Consider the following 19555-nt stretch of genomic DNA (forward strand, 5'->3'; position numbering starts at 1 on the left):
CTCCCCTCCCCTTCTTTTTGCCAAATAGTGATCTCGTTCTTTGTCTAGGGAGAAAATATGAAATTTGCCTTCCTGCTTAATAATGACTCCTTCTCTACCCCCACCGGCCTTGCTTTGAATTACACCGACTGGAACCCGTCAGTTTGCGCCTGCGCGGGATTGACTGCGACAGGGATAAGAACGCCTTGCATGCGCTAGGGGCACTGCTGTTACGAGGTAGAGGCTACCAGAATGTTAATTTTTTTTCACACGAACTGAGCGATTAAAATTGAGATTTAATAGATAGCATTATGGCTTTATGACCTTTTCTGAGATGTCTTCTTTATCATGTATGTAGAGATGAAAGTCATTTAATTTGATTACTTATTATTATGTTTTGTTGACAGATTAAAGTTTTAAAAATCCAATTGTTTTTCCCAGTGTGTTTATACTTACACAAATACACAACAATGCAAATAAAAATGAGCATAAGGTTATGTAAGGCTGATATACCTTCTGTGACATATCATCCGTGGGCACAACATTGCTGATAAGTGGGGCCCATGCAAATCTCATCATGACACATGGGAGTAAACAAAATAACGGTAACACTAAATGAAACAGGACACGTATCATGAAGTAACCAAATCTCAACTGAAAAGAAGTCTACACATGTTTCATACTAAGGCCTACACTCTGACCAATATGTCGCTGCTATAAAAGACGTTTTAAAATCAACATCTTAATATGAGAGTTTCTAAACCAAACATGAAAGATCCAACAGATTTTGAAAGAGGTGAGACAGCTGGTGCCCAAATTTCAGGTGTGCCAGTCACAACAATGTCAAAATTACTTAATGTGACAAGGGGAACAACATTAAAAATCAAAATGGCATATGCTAAACAAAGAAAAATTACACTAGGAAAGAGGAACCATGGTCATAGTGCACTTACAGGAATAGATGGACACTTAAAGAATAGTTGCTAAAAATCACAAAACAATGGTCTCAAATTGGGAACTGAATCTATAGTTTTGTGACCCAGTCTCAACAAAAACTGTATGCTGAGGGCTTCACAAAGCTAATATTTATGGTAGTATTGCCATTTGGAAACTGCTCGTAACCAAGGCCAATGCGCAACAGCAGCAGTAGAAGAAAGTATTATGGTATGATGAGTCCCCCTTTACTCTTTTTTCCTACATCTGGATGGTTTATGTTTGGAGAAAGCCACAGGAAGCCTTCAACCCACATTGCCTGCCTCCAGCTATAAAGCATGGTAGTGGACCTGTTATGGCACGGGCAGCTATCTTGTGGGAGGAATTATTACTATTCTGCCTGGTAGAGGTACAGCCAAAGACTACAGAGCCATTTCAGGTAACCAGGAGCACCCTGTGGTGTGAACATTGTCTTGTCAAGATGTTTCCCATATTACATAAGGGTAACATGGTCCCTGCCCTCCACCCCCTGACATACACACACACACACACACACACACACACACACACACAGCTAAACAGATTCAAGACTGGTTTCATCAACACCATGATAAAGTCCACCTTCATTGATCTATCAACACCAGGATAAAGTCCACCTTCATCGATCTATCAAAGAACTCATGCTTTTCTTCTTCAAGAATGGTCCTACATCCCAGTAGAAACAGTTCAAAACCTGTATAACAGCATTCCAAGAACGACCAAAACATTCTGAATTCTGCAAAGGACAGCCCAACTTGTTATTAGTTAGCAAATATCCACATATTTTTTAGTGTGTCTTCATGACTTCATGTATATCTTTGCCAATGGTAATGATACCTGGGATTTCTCTGATGTGCACTGGCTTGACCTTTAACCCTCCTTGACCTTTGCATAAATTATATTATTTATATTGTTAAATATTATACAGTACACATGCATAACCATTTGTTATAAACTGATTGGAAAACTACAATACATTGTTTGGAAAGAAAAAAAAAACAAAAACAAAAGAACAACAAACAACAGAAATGTAGCCTTAGGTGCTATTACACAAATACACACAGCAGCGGCAGAGGCATGGAATATGCAAGATAACATTTGTTGATCACATCATGTATGAACATGGAGCTGTATTACAATATTTGCCAAGCAGATGCCCTCATCCAGACAATTTACACATCTGACATAATATCCATTTATATAGATGACTTATTACTGAAGTAATTTGTTAACAAGTTTTAATCTCACATCTGAAGCAATTTGTAAACAGGTAGCAATGTCACCTTTTAAATCATGTTACAAATCACGGTGCAACAGGGACCATCATAAGTCAAACTGGATTATATTTTGATTTTTAAGAAATTCTTTGACCATTACCATCTATTTTAACATTTAAATTAAACTGAATAGTTAAGTAATCACGTCAGCATACATACATTGTCCAACATCCATTATCCAGCATCCATGCAACAGCCCTCTTAAAATGTGTGCAAAATCCACCACTGCTATCCATGGCTTGAACCTTATCATTGGTGAGAAGCAATATCCTGCAATGCCTTTAAGTTGAAGAAACAGTCAATTTCATTGAAAGACCCAGTTTTGTGTCAGCATAACCTGAATTATCTGATAAGCATTTTATTCTACATCTTCATTTTGAATCTTGTCCATTCTAGTTCCAGTCTAGTCCAGTCTAGTTCACAATTAGCTGAGAATGGGCTATGAGGACATTGAATGTTTTCTTTACTTTACTGATGAAACATGATAGTTGGCCAACATTGTTGACTTGCGTCCAAGTCAAACAACAGAGATGATATTCATTTTAGGGATTATACTACACTGATCAGTGCATTATACATATCAATGGAGCCATCCTGTCCAAGTCAGTTTGTTTGTGCAGAAGAATGTAATTAAAATATTGAATAAAATATTGTATAATTTGTTTATTTATCAGGGTCAAGCTATTGTGTTGTTTCTAGAATCCAGCAATGTTTTATAAGACTGTGCTGTGAATGGACAGAGTTGGTTAATCTCAGCTATGCAAAAAATGCTAACCATTCAAATATACCGGTGGACCAAAACAAACATCTGGTTTATCTAAGCTATGAGCTGACACCCCATTGAGTGTGGTAAAGCAAACTGCTCATAGAAACCCACACGTGTACAGTGACGATGAGGCCAAGACAGAGCCATCACATGCCTTTGAACTGCTGCATAATTGAGAGAAGCTGCTCATTTCGTTTCTGAAGGTTCCTCTGTTCCTCTTTGAGTCTCTCCTGTTCATGTAACACTTCTTCCTGTAGCAAATAAACAAACAGATAAATATAATATAACCAATTGCAAGTTGAGTCTTTTTCATATTCAGTTCAGAAGTAGTTTCATTTTCCCTCTGGCCACCATCAATTTTCAAGAGGCCATGACATTAATTCTATTAATGGTAGTGCTGCTGCCACATGAATGAAAATATAAATCAGGAAAACAAGACAGGTGTTCATAGGTAATGGACTACAGATTTGAACTGTAAAAACTCAATTAGCAAGTTCATATACAGGTACAGGGAAGTCTCGGGATCTGCAACTGGCAGTTAAGCAACATTGCATGACTTTGCCATGCAGTTTACTTTTGTATGAAGGTCTACAGTAAAAGATTATCACAACCCATTCCCAAACGGTTCTTTCATCGCTCCAGAGTTGTAGCACAACCTACTGCCTTGAATATGGCTGTTCGATTTTTCTACCATAACCACTATTTTCTACACTTTAAGCTCCCTAGTGCACCATCAGGGAGACGGCAAACAGACAACAGGTGCATCCTCCGTATGTTATCTGAGAAACTCACATGAGCCCAAACAAGCTGGAGGGTACCAAGAGAGGTGCACTGAGGGGACTGTGGTCAACCCACCCGCTCCTATCTCCAGTCAAACAAAACCAACCCACCCGCTCCTCTCTCCAGTCAAACAAAACCAACCCACCCGCTCCTATCTCCAGTCAAACAAAACCAACCCACCGGCTCCTCTCTCCAGTCAAACAAAACCAACCCACCGGCTCCTCTCTCCAGTCAAACAAAACCAACCCACCGGCTCCTCTCTCCAGTCAAACAAAACCAACCCACCCGCTCCTATCTCCAGTCAAACAAAACCAACCCACCGGCTCCTCTCTCCAGTCAAACAAAACCAATTCCTTCAGCTAATGTAGGTTCTGGTCATTGTTGACAAATGACACGGCTAGGCCCCAACTCTGGCCGAAGGGCTCAGGCGTAACACTTAAACTGAAGCTGACACAAGCGTCTTTTCTCTCTGAACCAGATTCCTTGGTTGGTACCGAGGTTTTGACTAGGAAATACAGTTAAAGGGAAAATCTTTCTGAACTTATATCTTTACACTGTTTATATGTCTGTTGTATGATTCAGCATGGGCTGTGACTTTTCATTTAAAAAACAATGTCATTGTATTTTACCTGGTGCTGTGCAGCACAATGAATATGGGAAAGGCACCAAACAGACAAAAAGTATCATTGTTATCATTTAAAAGAATACTGTGAGAAACAGTTCATCAGCTTAAAACCATAAAGCACTGCAGTGCTGCAGTGGAAATATTGTCCATACAGCTAATGATACATAATCTTAAGTATTGACAGCTCTGTTAACCCCTCCCAATTCTTCCTTTTTTTCACCTTCCCACTTTTACCTTGTTATGATTTAAAACTGCTGATCCTTCAAACTGCTGCACATTCAAGGAATACATTTAGCAAATTAAATCTGCACTCTGCCATAGGTCCCCTTCATCTCCTTTACATTTGAGCTTTTGGAAAGAAAAAAAAATCTAAATTTGACATGTACACCTGTACATGAACACTATACCTTCTTTCAATCGGGACAGACTCCATGTTACATTTAGCTCTGTGCCCAACAAAAATATATTTATATGTTGAGTTCAAATTTTACTCCTCTTAAAATGACATTTTAAAAATCTGGTAAGAGTGCTGTGGGTCTAGCAACTCATGGGTGGGGTGACAATTTGAAATTCAAATTTCCAGCCAATATGCGGTCTATGGTGTGCTGTTAATGGAAGTGTTGCTGCCACAGCATGCGCTGGTGCACACCCTCAGTTTGCACAGTTCCTTCCTCTCCTTGTCATTCTCCTCTGCCCGGGCTCGCAGCCAGGCCTCGTTCTGGGCCTTGTGTTTCTCCAGCATTTCCTGAAGTTCCTGCGCAACAAGAACCACAACTGTAAGCAGCTTCCTCTGAATTATTGTGAAAACCAAAATGGCCCATTAACAAAAGAAACGATAAAAAAGGAGTCCTGTGGACAGACTTGATTAGGCCTTTTGTGCTGAGCCTTGCTCCTGGTGTAATAAGTCCAGCTACATCTTTTTGCAGCAGCTTCAAGAGATGAGTTCTCATTAACTTCTGAGCATGGATGTACACACACACTCACACACACGCACACACGCATACACACACACTCGCACACACACACACACACACATATATATAGGTAAACTTACCCAGCCAAGATATTCACTCAGGCTAAACTGTTCTGGACGAAGTAGGCTCAGAAAAAGAAGTTATGATAGTTTTTCATAATAACCTCACAGAACTCGATGATGTAAAGATGTTCAATGTCGCCCATAGATGCATAAATCCAACTGATCTTATATAATGAGTGTTTGCATAGGGCTGGATTATACATTCAAGGCAACCCCACTTTGTCTTAATAGATCAATGTCCTGGTTAAAATTTGACTATATATTTTAATATGAATCAAGGGTGGGACATGCCACTAAAATGATGATGGATATTAAGCAAAACTAGGCTTTTATTGATCTTGTAGAGGGATTTGAGCTACTTCAAATAATTTATGGGCTTACAAGGTTTCAGGCACATGATGTTCTGATCTTTGAGCATTACACTATAATTCCACCTCACATACAGTCTACAAACAAATCTTTTGATCACATAAGCAGACACACTGTTGATCACTGTACTTTCTTAGCTCAGAGACACAACTTGATAGAAAACGATAAATACGAAATCAGGATAAACAATTTTATGTAGACTATAATGACTGGGGAATATAAGAGACTTTTTGGACTGATAGACAACTATACATATAAGAGTATTAAATCTGGCAAGGCTTGGGTCTGGCTGGCTTGAGTGCAGCTAAGGGAACCACCTATTTCACAGTGTTGTCCTACTGTTATCCTTAATACAAACAAGTTAAACACTGTGACATTTGAGTTTAGTGAGGCTGTAGAACCCAGCTTGATGCAAAGAGCAAAAGTTAAATTAGGCAGCGTTGGGCTGCATTATAACCCTACTGATGTGGTTTATATGGTGATCCAAGGCTAGCATATTGTGTGAATGGCCACATTGTTGATATCGTAACTTTAAGAGGCACACAGTAAGTCGCAAGAGTTTGGCTGTTTTTAATCCTTGCATTTTTGTCATATGATCATGTATAATGATCAAGATACATCAATCAGTAGAACAGCCTGTATTATACTATAATACCATATATAACTGACCTGAGCAGTAAGCAGTCAGTAAGTATAGTGCATAGACTATTCATTGAAATAAAATATATTAATAATTGCATGCACAGTAATACATGAATACAGTGGACACATGCAAGGATCAGTTGGAGCACATACCTGTTGCTGTTTTTGATGCTGAGCACTGTAGGCTTCTTTCTCATACTGAAGAGCAATAGCAGCTTGGGCAAGCTGTGACTTTTCACTGCAACAAAGTGAACAGGCCAAACAACAATCATGTAATTAGACTTTGACACTATACTTATATAAAATAATATGCATTCCATTTAAAGAAAGGTTGCTCACACACCAAAACTTAGATTCAATAACGAAGCTTATATTTAGTATGAATGATAGGATTTTATTATGATGGTACTAATTTAGGTAATAATTTACCTAAACAATTCTACAAAACACCATATGAATCGCTGCAAGGATGATATAAACATAATGTTTTAGCAATATTAGTAATATTAGTAATAGTTCACTGAAAAATTAAATGAGCCGTTAGCCACAGAAACATGACACAAATCTTATGCCTGCTGAACTGTGAGAGGTTTTGACACATCCAGCTTTTGATGACAGCAATTTAAATAATTTGATAATTGTCATCAGCAGACATACAATCACTACACATTAATTCACAGGGCACACAATAAGCCTGCTATATCTTCTTTGCCCTTCAGGCACCCAAGACAGCGTTTTGATCTTTCTGCCTTTTATTCACAACAATGTTTTAATTATTTAGGGATGCTATTGAGACCCCAAGGCCAGCATTGATTTTGTTAAAAGCAATATACTGCACCTGTCCAGCTTCTGGAATTCCACGTCCAGCATGGAGAAAGCTTTGTGGATCATATTCAAGGCTTCATTACGGACAACGCTAAAATCCCTGTGGCCAGTGGGCTAAAAATGAACAAGTGTTGTCACCAGCATTATCAACAACACATTTCACTCACTCTCTGATCTTAAGTGGCAAATATCATGATATCATATAAAAATAGCGTGCTTTCTGTTATAAGCATGAAGGCTACCAATTCTGATTCTGACTACTTTTTAAAATTTTAACCACTTTGTCACTTTGGATTCCCATAGAGTTTGCATATGCTCAAGAAACTGCGATACAGTCTAGATGGCCACTGAATAATGATTATAACTAACACAGCAGTAAACAATTATTTATATTCCTTTGGGGAAAGGGCTATTCTGACCTTTAAACTCACTTGGATATTTGGAAATGATTCCATTTTTGCAGGAAAGGGAGACTCACTCAGCTCATACTTGACATTGGGAACCTTTGTAGGTGCAAATCTTAGAAAAATATGCATACAACGGGATAAATGTAAACCGGGTAGGAACAGAGAAAAACATCTTGAATGAATCAGAGCAAAACACACAAAGTTATTAAGAAAACAACAATTTTACCACAGTAATGTTTCACAGCCATATTATTGGTGATATAACATGTAACTGTGATGACACCATAATGCAGCATACAGGAACATTTCCTGACTACAACTACATGTTACAAATTATTTATTTGTTGAGTAGGCACTCTTGGCAAGAGTTTATACATAATAATCCAATATCAAAGCTGAATTTAACAAAGCCCTCTGATACAACTGCAAGATCAGCCTGCAGATTTAAGGTTGCAACTCCACTTCCACAATCACCCATTCACACCAACCTTTTTGAAACTTAGAAACTTTTACAGTATGCATACTAATCTGACATCTTATCTATTTTGGGAGGGAAGCTGAAACTGTGCAGTGCCTCATTAAAATTGACAATATCACAGAGCGAAAGTCACTCACCCATTACTGACTCCCTGGATTCCAAATTCAGACAGGATCTCCTTCATTACTTTGACAATAGAATGAAAACATGACCTTGATCAGAATACATTTGAATAAAAAAATGTTTTTTGTTGTTTTAAAGTGGCACTTTTCATCTTTGAAATAATTTCAGCTGCTGTCAAATATTCTGTAGCGTTACCTGGAGCGATTATGGTATACTGCTCCAAAGAAATGGACCACACATATATATTCTCAATAACAACATTTGGGAGCAGTAGCTTGTGCATTACAAGAAACTTAATGCACTGCAGTTTCTAGAGTGGGTTTTTTTTCTGTCAGCTCTGTTATTTTTAGGCTTCAGGTGCTGATGTTGCTATGAGCTCTCCTGTTGCTTTAGCTCACATTATTGTTCTGCTGATGGTGATTTTTTTTTTTTGTTGCTCAATTTATACTTTAACATGGTAGCGCAACACCAAACAACACCAAAAACGAAACAAACCTACACTCTCCTTCATTTATTTCTCATTCTGGTTGCTCTAAGTGCAATTTTATTCCAACAATGTGGGGCCACAGTCAACGCAGTGGGAGGTAGCTCCTGTCAAAAAGCAAGCCAGCTCAGAATGCTTCCCCAGGACTACCTTCCAAGCTGTGCCTAGCTGGTGTGATCACTGGCATGGATGATGCTCATGCACCATTCACTGGAAGAGGCCACACAGAGCTGCACAGTACTCCATATGGGCACATGTGAAAGCACATAGTTATTTATATATATATATATATATATGAAAAGTATGTACATACCTGGCTGCCTTTCTGAGGGGTTGATCAGTTTCATCACATTCAAGTCATTGAATTCTTGATCTTCATTTTTGCCACCAAATACGTACAGCTAATAAGCAACAAATGCATAGATTTACATATACAAAGACATAGGTACTATAGTGTAAGAAATAAAGTAATGGACAATCAAAATATATAAGACTCTTTGTGAAATGAAAAGGTACTATAGAATTCTGCCTTCACACCTGCCCCAATATATACTGTGTACGTGATAGCATAGCATATTTACCTACAACATGATATTCAACAGCAGGTCTGTGAAGGTAGATAATAACAGGCCTCCTGAGATATTGATACAATCACTTAATCAATATTATGGCAACCCTCACCATTCCAGAGGCTATGAAATGTTAAATAGACACAGTATGCAGGATCTGCCATTTGTGAGAAAAGAGCAGTATAGCACTACTACCAGACATCAGAAGGCTGCACTAACCCCCCCCCCCCCCCCCCCCCCCCCCAACACGCACGTGGCTGTGGATGATGAATGCTGTGTGGCTGTGACGTGGGGCTGGAGGAATCCCTATGTACAGTGGCACCTTCCACTTCATCTTTGCTGAGAGAGAGAGAGAGAGAGAGAGAGAGAGAGAGAGATCATGTTAAGATCATCATGTTAAATAGCAGCGAAAGATAAGCACATCTGACATGCAAAATATTACTAGAATGTTTTTTTTCTTACAATTTAGACTTATGTATGTAATACCATGTAAGAATGCATGTATGTCTATGTATGTGTGCACTGCCTAACAGGAATCATCTCCATGTTAAAAGGGTACACTGAAAATAAATGACTAATTATTATTCGTCTTGGCTCAATCCTTACTGATAACTCGAATGTTTTTATGAGTCAGGCTGGGCACGTGCTGCTAAAAGATTTTGAGACTGAATTTGTTATACATGTTAATCTGAATCGAGACCGGCGGCAAATCCTGCCGAATCCTTCGATATTAGATCAAATTTCAGCCTCATCTGGTAGGAGATACTTCGGCAATATCATTGAGCAGGAAGTCCTATCAGGCTTGCAAATTACTGAGCTGTCTGCCAGAAACACAGAAATGCCACTGGCATATGAAAGCAGTCTGCAACTAACACAACGGCCACCCTCGCTGTGGCATGAACAAGCAAGCTAAGCAAATAGCAGACAGTCTCTGAATAAAACTGTTAACTTTCAGAAAAAAAAATGTTATTTACTTAGCGAGCCGTGATATTAAAGTATCAACAGGAACTGCTGGGTGTGAGGAGACGAAGACAATAATTGCCTGTTATTAATTGAAAATAAGGGGTGGAAATTAGGAAGCGTGTATGTTTTACTAAATAGGTAATTATAACGTATCACAGTGTTGTGAAAATGTTGTGATTTGGTCACAGCTCACTTTTTATGTGAGCATAAAATTTTTATGTGGCCATTTCAGAAGCTGTAATCATTAAAAAAAAAAAAACTATGAGAAAACAATACATTAAAAAAGAAGGGAAGAGGTACACTGTAGTTTACTGTAGAGTGTCCTCATGTAAAGGAATTCAGGGGGCTGATTGAGATGCTTGTGTTGAATTAATAAGAAGCATTGAAATTAGTAATCCTATGAATAATGTGTTTAATTTTAAATTAATCTAAAATAACATTTCACAGGCTACTGGGTGGCTCGGCCTACAAGGCAAGACGTTCTATGGCTTGGGCTGCAGCCCAGCTGTGTCATCAGCTAGCAATGACAAGAAACCCATAACGACGGAACAAATTGTCTTTGTTCCTTCAGGAGAGAAGTGGGTTTGTTGGCAGGGCTTCCTTGTTTCACCATTTTCAGGCACCCTGTGACTCACCAGACACCTATCAGTTGCCACTCCTGCAAACAGCACTTGCTTCGTTGTGGTGTATTGTGTGTAGTATGAAAAGTCGCTGCAGGTGTGAGTGTATTGGAGCACAGGAACTGCTTGCATAGGAAACAATCATTCAGTTATGTGCAATACACTGGACTGTCTATATTCTAGAGGGAATAAAAACAACCTACATGGGATAAGAACTAAATGAGGCTATTTTAAGGCTGGCACATTGATGACTAGATTTGATCATCTAGAGTTGAATGCCCTGAAACAAGGTAAGCCTGCAACTGCTTCATAGACAGGCATTAGTTACCATTAGGTGGAGCCCTCCACACAAGTATAATAGAATTCACTTCAGTTTGGAGAGCTTAGCAATGTTTTATTTTCAGTCCCATTTGACTTACCAATGCTTAGCTTTTGTATTTCATTCATTGAAGTCACAGTTCCATTTTTGTTGATGCATTTTCCTCCAAAGAAGTAAATATCCTGCATTGAGTGAGATCAAAAATAACCACAAAATGTTACATACTAATCATAATAAGTTCACCAGACCTTCAACATGATAAAATAATGCTTGCTACAGAAATAATCATTCAGTACAGAAATAAATTTTAGTTAGGCCAAACATTTTTCTATGTATTTTAATTTGTGTAAGATGCTTTCTAACACTACATTTATTGAAAGTTTGAAATATTATGAAGGTATATTAATAAGAATAATCACGATTAATGTTTAGCAATATATATTTTGGGCGGTTTGTATGTATTTTTCATTCAATGGACATATTCTGCGTGTATTCAGCCGATATTTAATGGGCCAAAATCTAATCTTCAGAAATATGTTGTCTGCTGTATGCCATATGGCTTTTATTTTTGAAACCGGGTTCAAAATGGCATACTACAGAATGTTTACAATAATTTCCTTTTTGATCCTGAGATTGTACACCGCAACAGCTCTGTCAGTGCATTGCAGTGCAGAAAGCTGCACTGCACTCTGTTGCTCAAATTCAATTTCAATGCAATATTATGTCAGCACTCTACAGTCAGTCAGTCCAGGTATTATCCCATTATAATGTTTTTAAATCTTATAGTCTAAGGCCTTACAGGATGAATGCCGATTGGTCAGCCGTGGAGAGCTGGAATGTGGGAAATTGTTTGCAGGATAAGAAAGCTGAGTCATAATCTCCTTATACTAACATTAGCATATGGAATAAATCCCTGTGTTCAAGGTTTTAGATTTCTATATTTGTAGAAGGAAAATATAAAAGTTGTGGGGAACATAAAAATTTACATTATAAAACTAGATTACTGTGCTCTATTCTTGCGCAGGACATGGGACTGAGACTGGAATGCATATTGTCTAAACCAGGTGTGTTCCAGGCTTACTCATTAAAAAGAAGCATTCCAGAGTATGCTCACCTCCCTTGTTTTTAGATGCTAAATATCTATACACTCAGGAAGCACATACAACTGAATGGATTACCATTTCCTATTCCTACAGCAATAAGTGCAGGAGACTTGATAAGATAATGGGAACAGGGCTTTTGATTGGGTCTGGGGTTCTAACCTTGGTGGGACACTGCTCTTTCTTTGCTGATTTGCTAAGAATCTTAAAGGGGAACACCACAGAAAATCATAACTGGATGTGCTAATCCTTACCTTTAAAACAGCTGGTATAGCTGATTTCAGGCCCAGATGAACCAAAGCACATTTCAAGTCAGATGGGCCGAACCAAAACACATTGCTAAAGTGCTTGCATCACACAGTCTCTGCATTAGTGCAGCAAAAGGTTTTCTACATTTTTGGAGATTTTGGCAAAAACAAGTATTTGTTTTCCTGGACATAGATAGCTTTTCTTCCCTACCTGGACTTGTAGACCTGTTATCAGTTTATATTCATTGTTGCAGCATTGCACATTTAGAGGCTCTTTCTGAAACCAATTGCACGTATCTGTCTCTTCCACTACAGGTTTAGGAGCATGCATTACTCAGAGGAGATCTCATAACGATCCTTCCAGGGTAACGCATGTACTCTGAGTAACATACAGACCTTAAAAATCATGCATGTGTTATGGAGTACAAGATTCATTTTGATACATGACAGAACACAAAGCAATTGTATTCAAGGTAAAAAAAAAACAACATATCATGTCAAGGTTTGCCAGCTGCAGGTAGTCAAGCCAGCTATGTGTCTGAATCCTTTGTGAGAGTAGGATGGGATTGTCTGTTTTATAATGTCTCTACCTTGTCATGATGTGGTGTGAGAGTTTGACCTTCACAGGCAAGGGGGAATTCTCCTTTCACTTCACATTTCTGCCACACGAGGGTATCTAGAGCAAAAATAAAAAAAATAATAATATCACAATTCTTGCATTTATCTTCACTCTTATGCTAATCCGTACCAGGAGAAGACATTTCCAGTGCTGAAAGAAGGACACATGTTTTGGTTCAGTCTCCACTCTCAAATGCTTTTACTTACGTATATAGTCAACCCAAGTAGTGTCAATCAGTTGCTAATAAACATTTATGTAATCTAAAACAAAAGTCATAATTTTTCTCCATTTTGCAGCAATCTCTCATTTACCTGCATTCAGCACATGGACATCCTTGTAGTAGTAGTCATATGCCGAGCAACCTCCAAACAAGTAGATCTGCTCATTGACCACAGCAAGCTTGTGGTTAAATCTGGGGAGAGGTTAACATTTCTTCATTTTATTCAATAACTGTAAAGGCATGCAGAGAGTGTCTGCATCTAAGTTCTAGAATATGCTGGCAAACTGACATCAATATTATGCATAGACTTCTGCAGAAGAATACTGAATAGTATATTCTGTAAATAGTCGAAAACTATTTGACACATATTCTGCTACATCAACAAGTCAGCTACTGAATGAAAACTTTTATAATGGTTTTACAGCAAAGTTTTTCTTCACTAAAAACAATAACACACCTGGATTCAAAGTTCTTGAATCAGAATTCTGTAACATGTCATCATCTTGTGTTTAAAAGAGTACTGCAACCTGTGATATAAGGCAATGCTCCTCTTCCTGCCAGTAGACAGGAAGGTAATGGTAGCTCCTTTTTGAATGTGTTGTGAATTTACTCTAATTCCACGAAAGAGATAACGGATACCTCCTCAGGGTTCCTGGAAGGGTGATATACAGCAGTATGCCAAGTGCAGTGAGAGTCACAATAAGAGACAGATGGCCATCAGATTAATTTTCACAGGCCCATGACAGCATGGGCTGCTGCAACTGCACCTCGGCAATACATTGCACACAATGTGCAGTGAGCAACAAATACAACTGCTGAAGCTAACCCTCTGAGAGAACTATGGCAAGACACATGAACACAATACCTTACCATCGACACATAAGGTGTCCTTTGTAATATACCTTGATATGGTTTGTCATTGTAATAACTTGCTAAAGGATGCAGAAGAAAAATGCCTGGTTGAAGGCTGAAGGTGAAGTCACAATGTGTCTGTGTGGGCTTCGTAAAATTAAATTTTCATTTAAAATTTCGATGAGTTGAGACATTGTACTTGAAATGCATTTAATGGTGAGTGTCTATAACTCAACCCCACTCAAGCTGGTGACCTAAACTTTAATTAAAAACTCAATTTAATATTCACATTGTTTCTGAAAATAAGCCTTTATCTCTCCTGCATTCCATATGTAGTAGTGCCAGTTTATATACTTAAAATAACTTAAAGGAAAATAGAAAATATTCTGAAAATGTATTTTATAAAATATTTCAACTCTCACTTTAACATGCACTGCCCAAATAACTACTATTACAGTTTTTTACATTACGTTACATTATTGGTATTTTTAAGTGCTCTTATCCAGAACACCTTACATAGGAAACATAGCTTACAATTTTTTACATGTCACCCATTTATACAGCTGGATATTTACTGTAGCAATTCTGGGTTAAATATCTTAACCAAGAGTACAACAGCAGTGCCACAGCGGGGAATTGAACGGGCAACCTTTCGGCTATGAGCCCTGCTCCTTACCATTATGCTACACTGCCACACTGCACACAAGAAATTACCGTCCAGATGGAATAGTTCCTGTGGTCCTGATTGGAGTCCAGGTCATTGACACTGGAAAAGAGTAAAGAGTGTTACTTTCACTTAAATAATGTCATATTTCATTAGACATTTAAACAGCAGATTTGGATTCCATCCTTGACAAGTCACTAACACTAGGCTTGCAAATACCAATAACAACAGTTTTGAATTACTGATGTATACCCCAAAACTTTGCAAAAAAAGAAGGTCAAAAATCTTTAAAACTTGTCGAGTCCTCTTGGGCAAAACTCATACTGCTGTTCCTTGAAGTGCTTCTGTAAATCATGAGTCATTCATAGTATCCAGCAGCACTCCTCCAGAGAGCTGACTTCTCTTACCTGTGTTGAACATTAGAAGATCATCGCTGGCAATGCCATCCAGAGTCCCTCCAAAGACATAGATGTTGTCACCCACAACTGCAGAGCTGTGCTTCAGGGTCTTCGGGGGAAACCCTCCAATGTTCAGCTTCTCCCATGTAAGAGGCACTAAATAGTGCATTAAAGTGCTGTAGTGAGCAGGCACTGTGACAATATTTCTCCCCTCAAAGTCCACGCCTCAGTGGGACTGGAATGATCCACAAACAGGATCACAATAGCCTCACTTACCAGCCATGTACAGGGACTCCTGGCTAAGACAGTCATAAATGACACATAGCTGGTAATCAAGGCTAAGCTCTTCCAGGCAACTATGCTGAAATTTTCATTATCATTACTAGTAAATGACTAAGTGATTCATAAACCTCACAAGCCATGGTTTAATACAAATATGTATTTTCCTCTAAGCTCTCTTAAAGATGAATAAGTTACAATAAAATATTGTACAATACTATACAATTACATGTCCATAACTATTCAGTAGAAATCCATTAGTAGCCAAATATTTTCAAACAAAAGCCTCATGGAAATTGTTCAGTTGTAGGAACGAAACAGACACCAAGCTGACAGCCTTTATCTGGCAGATTTATAAAAGCACAGAGCTGCTAACCAAATTTCTTGGTTTTATTTTCTCAAAGCATGACCTCTTGGGTGTCTCTTAAAACCTATCCCATTCATAAGACACTAGCATTTGCACACAACCGTAGTATTTTCTTACCAATGTGAAAGCAATAGACTCCTGGGAGGCATTCTCTGGCATCTGGAGTTGATGAACCACCAAACAAATAAATCTTGCCTTTAACCACACTGTAACAGAAAGTATATAGGTCATGTACATTTGGTCAAATACGTGTGTTAATATAATACAGATTTTCTTGCTTCTGAAACATACATTGTACATACTGTACGGTGCATGTAGAGTACAGAGCGATATTCTGTAAGGAAGCCAGATAGTCAGTTCTGATAAAACAGGGTCCGTACATTTTATTTTTCATAAGGTAAAAGCAAGTACAAAAAAATTTGCAACAAAATGTATCCATTGCCCATTTGTGTGTATGTGTATTTTGAAATTAAAATAAACAATAATGGTGACTTTATATGCATTTATTTTTAAAGTGCTGCTCATATTTGCTCCTCTCTTGTACTGTTGATGCACAGTTCAAACATAAATGATATATTATATACCAAAAGAGGCTTCCATATTGTGGGAATGTTAAAAATACCATGCACAGGATAGCCTGTTAGTTGGTGAGCTACTGTATGTGTCATGGCATTTATTCTGATTCAACTTAGCTGACTGCTTGCTGTCTAGGTGCCATAGTATTTTTAGGTAGCTGGCTTTCTAGCTAGTAAAATAACTGCGACATTTTCCAAAAAATGTCCACATGCACACAAACTTTGAACAAAATCCCCAAAGGACCATCAGTGATAACACAACTGTGCAGAGAAGCATGAAACGTTTACAGATTTAGTCACCACATATTGCTCTCCTCAAGTGCTCTTGTTCATCTCAAGTCGCCTGTGTAAGATAAATGATTATCTTATCTGTATTTCACTTTTCTCATTCTTCTTCATGACATCATTATTTGCTTTCTAAGTGTTCTTTAATGAATTAAGCCCATAAGGCTATTTTTATTTTTTATTTAATATTTCAGTTTTCATGTCATAGTTTTCATTTAATAGTCTCAAGCAAATTGATGTAAGGACATATAGACAGATCGATTCATCTCCTTTGTCAAAGCATATAATTTGATTGTAGACTTATTCATATATGCTTATTCTTTTACTTTTGTACCTTACCAAACAATAGCTGCAGTACAAGCGGTAAGCATATATGTTTATTTGCATGTGTATCCTCTTCCAAACGTCACCAGCAAAAATCATTACTTACCACTTCAATACTTAATTAGCCATTAGTTTCATTTAACCCTTCAAAACTTCAACGTTTCTGTTCACTGATAATACAAAATTCAGGCTAATCACTAAAGAATAAAAATATGTTTAATTTTAACACCTGAGTGTAGAATTTGATTGTTGTTCTCAGTCAATAGTGTTCATCAGGGTTATTGCCTGCAGGTACATGGATCCAAACAAACTGGTAAGGAGGCTTAACAGTTTTATTGCTCAGACATTACACAGCTGCCATCATTTCTGCACTGATGGAAAACGCATGTGGCTGACATGGTGGCCAGCCGTTGTATTAGAGCGTTTTTTGTTTTCACACCTTTCCACGGTGAGAGCAATAATGTTTTTGGTCCTTAGAAACTGTTTGCGTTAATACAGTGCTTTGACTTCACCTTTTTATCTCTTTATCTTTACAAAATCAGGACATTTTCCATTTAAAAAATGTATTCATCCCAAAAATGGTGGGGCTTACGTATGAATTTTACATTTGTACAATTGCTTGTAAGAACTTGCAACAGTGCTTTGTTTCATTTACCTAAGTGTATGTCCTTCTCTTGGAGGTGGTATTAGTTCATTCTGAGGCATCACTTCCCAGGTAACATCAGTATGTGTAACTACAAGCAGTAGAAGAAGGGGTTACATTGTTGTACAAATAAACAGCTTCATATTTTCACAATCTGTCACAATTATGTCTTAGAGTGCTTCAGTACATTATATCGAAGGTTGTTTGTAACCAGTGGTAAACTTGTTAAGTCTAAAGGACACCTAAAATCTAAATCGAGATCAGAAATATGGTTTTTTTACCTGTAAGCATGTAAAAATCATTCAAATATATTGGCTTATCCTCCTGAAGAAGAAGAAGAAGAAGAAGAAGAGAAAATATTTATATCTAGATTAAATGTTGCAGTTTAGATGAATTAAACATGTACTGTAGGGCACAATGTCTCATGTGTAGGGCTGTATACTCCACATTATAAAATGCTAAAATGTGCAAAGCTACAATTTTCTTGACTAATCAATGTTACATGTGCACCTATTTTAAATAATAACATAGAAAGTCATAAACTACTAGATAACCATCTTTTGGGTGATGTCCATAGTGTATGCAACTAGAGCCAAGATGAAAGCATTTTGGAGACCAAAGTTCTATTGTCTAAAAACTGGTTTGTTATGCTTTCAGCTCTGCAGGGACACTGTTCTCTGCTGAACTATAGAACAATATTGTGAAAAGGTACAAACTCTACTCACCAGGGAATTCATTGTGGACACACCTCCAAACAGGAAAACAACACTCCCTGCTACAGCAATAGCATGCCCATGTCTAGAAGAACAATTTTGTGTGATTTATACATATTAATTAAGCATGACATTGATAAACGACTTGTGGCAGAACAAATGGTTCATTTTTAGAGATGCTGACAATATCAATATGAAAGCGGTTAGTATTGTGTGTCATGCACAAAGTGGTATTTGAAAAGGCAGCCAAGACAATTCTGAGGAACATATTTTGTGATTTACCTGGGACTTGGCGGTTCTCCTTTCATCTCTTTGTCAATCCAATGTCCACTTGCTAAGGCCATTTTATATACCTAAGGAGCAAAAACAATGACATTACCTTTTTAACAACTTCTCCTGTTCAACCAGATCTAGCCCACAATCAGCATTGTTTTGATAGGATCAACTTCATACAACAATAGTGCTATGGTTAAAAGATCTGTATTCTCTACATTATTACAACAGCAAAGCATATATATGCCACATGTAGTAATACAAGTACCAAATATCAGTTCTGCTGGATTCAGTTGGTGGTATCTGTCTGTTCACATACGTGCTCTCTGTTTTCAGTTTGTAAAGTGGAGACAAACTGCACCATGGTCCTAGTGTTGCCTAGCTACGGTGATAAACAGTCATCATGCCTCAGCCAATAAAACAACGAGAACAGCTCCCACAGATACCTAGGGTAACCCCAGTACAGACAGGGGTAGTGTTACCCATTCAGGAGCAAATGTATCTCTTCACATACTCATACCTAGGAAATTATAACAAATGTTTGCAATGCTTAATATGGGAGATTCATTCACAACGGTCTTCCGTTAATAATTACTCGCCAGTGAGACCCCAAATATACAGCACTTTTTGACCTCCATGGAAAAAATAGAGCTTACACAGTTTAAGATCACATAATATTATGTTGTTGTTCATAATGTATGCTTCCTGTTATAAGCAAGCACAAAAGAGTTAAAATTTAATGCTATGTAATGTTATTTAAT

At 37.8% G+C, this 19555-nt stretch overlaps 1 protein-coding gene across 1 annotated transcript; it reads right to left on the minus strand.

Moving 5' to 3' along the window:
* Positions 1-3097: 3097 nt before the first annotated feature.
* On the minus strand, positions 3098-19119 carry zmp:0000001301 (acyl-CoA-binding domain-containing protein 5). The gene is made up of 19 exons (XM_036528766.1): positions 19063-19119; positions 18804-18874; positions 18525-18606; positions 18090-18123; positions 17821-17899; positions 16099-16187; positions 15345-15491; positions 14988-15039; positions 13513-13613; positions 13173-13258; positions 11335-11416; positions 9586-9671; positions 9077-9164; positions 8294-8342; positions 7703-7790; positions 7285-7385; positions 6600-6684; positions 5049-5153; positions 3098-3245 (listed from the first exon to the last, which is right to left on the minus strand). Exons 2-19 carry the CDS (start codon positions 18863-18865, stop codon positions 3141-3143), a joined length of 1521 nt encoding a protein of 506 aa, XP_036384659.1. The 5' UTR covers positions 18866-18874; positions 19063-19119; the 3' UTR covers positions 3098-3140.
* Between the last annotated feature and the right edge of the window lie 436 nt (positions 19120-19555).

Source organism: Megalops cyprinoides, chromosome 5, assembly GCF_013368585.1.
Source record: "Megalops cyprinoides isolate fMegCyp1 chromosome 5, fMegCyp1.pri, whole genome shotgun sequence".
NCBI classification, from domain to species: domain Eukaryota; kingdom Metazoa; phylum Chordata; class Actinopteri; order Elopiformes; family Megalopidae; genus Megalops; species Megalops cyprinoides.

Bases quoted from the DNA above. Each gene is read 5' to 3' on its own strand.
- zmp:0000001301 (XM_036528766.1), bottom strand. From the start codon at position 18,865: ATGGCCTTAGCAAGTGGACATTGGATTGACAAAGAGATGAAAGGAGAA. The intron at 18,607-18,803 runs GTAAATCACAAA...TTGTTCTTCTAG, and splicing joins GGAGAACCGCCAAGTCCCAG to ACATGGGCATGCTATTGCTG. The intron at 18,124-18,524 runs GTTTGTACCTTT...CAGGAGGATAAG, and splicing joins TGAATTCCCTGGTGAGTAGA to CCAATATATTTGAATGATTT.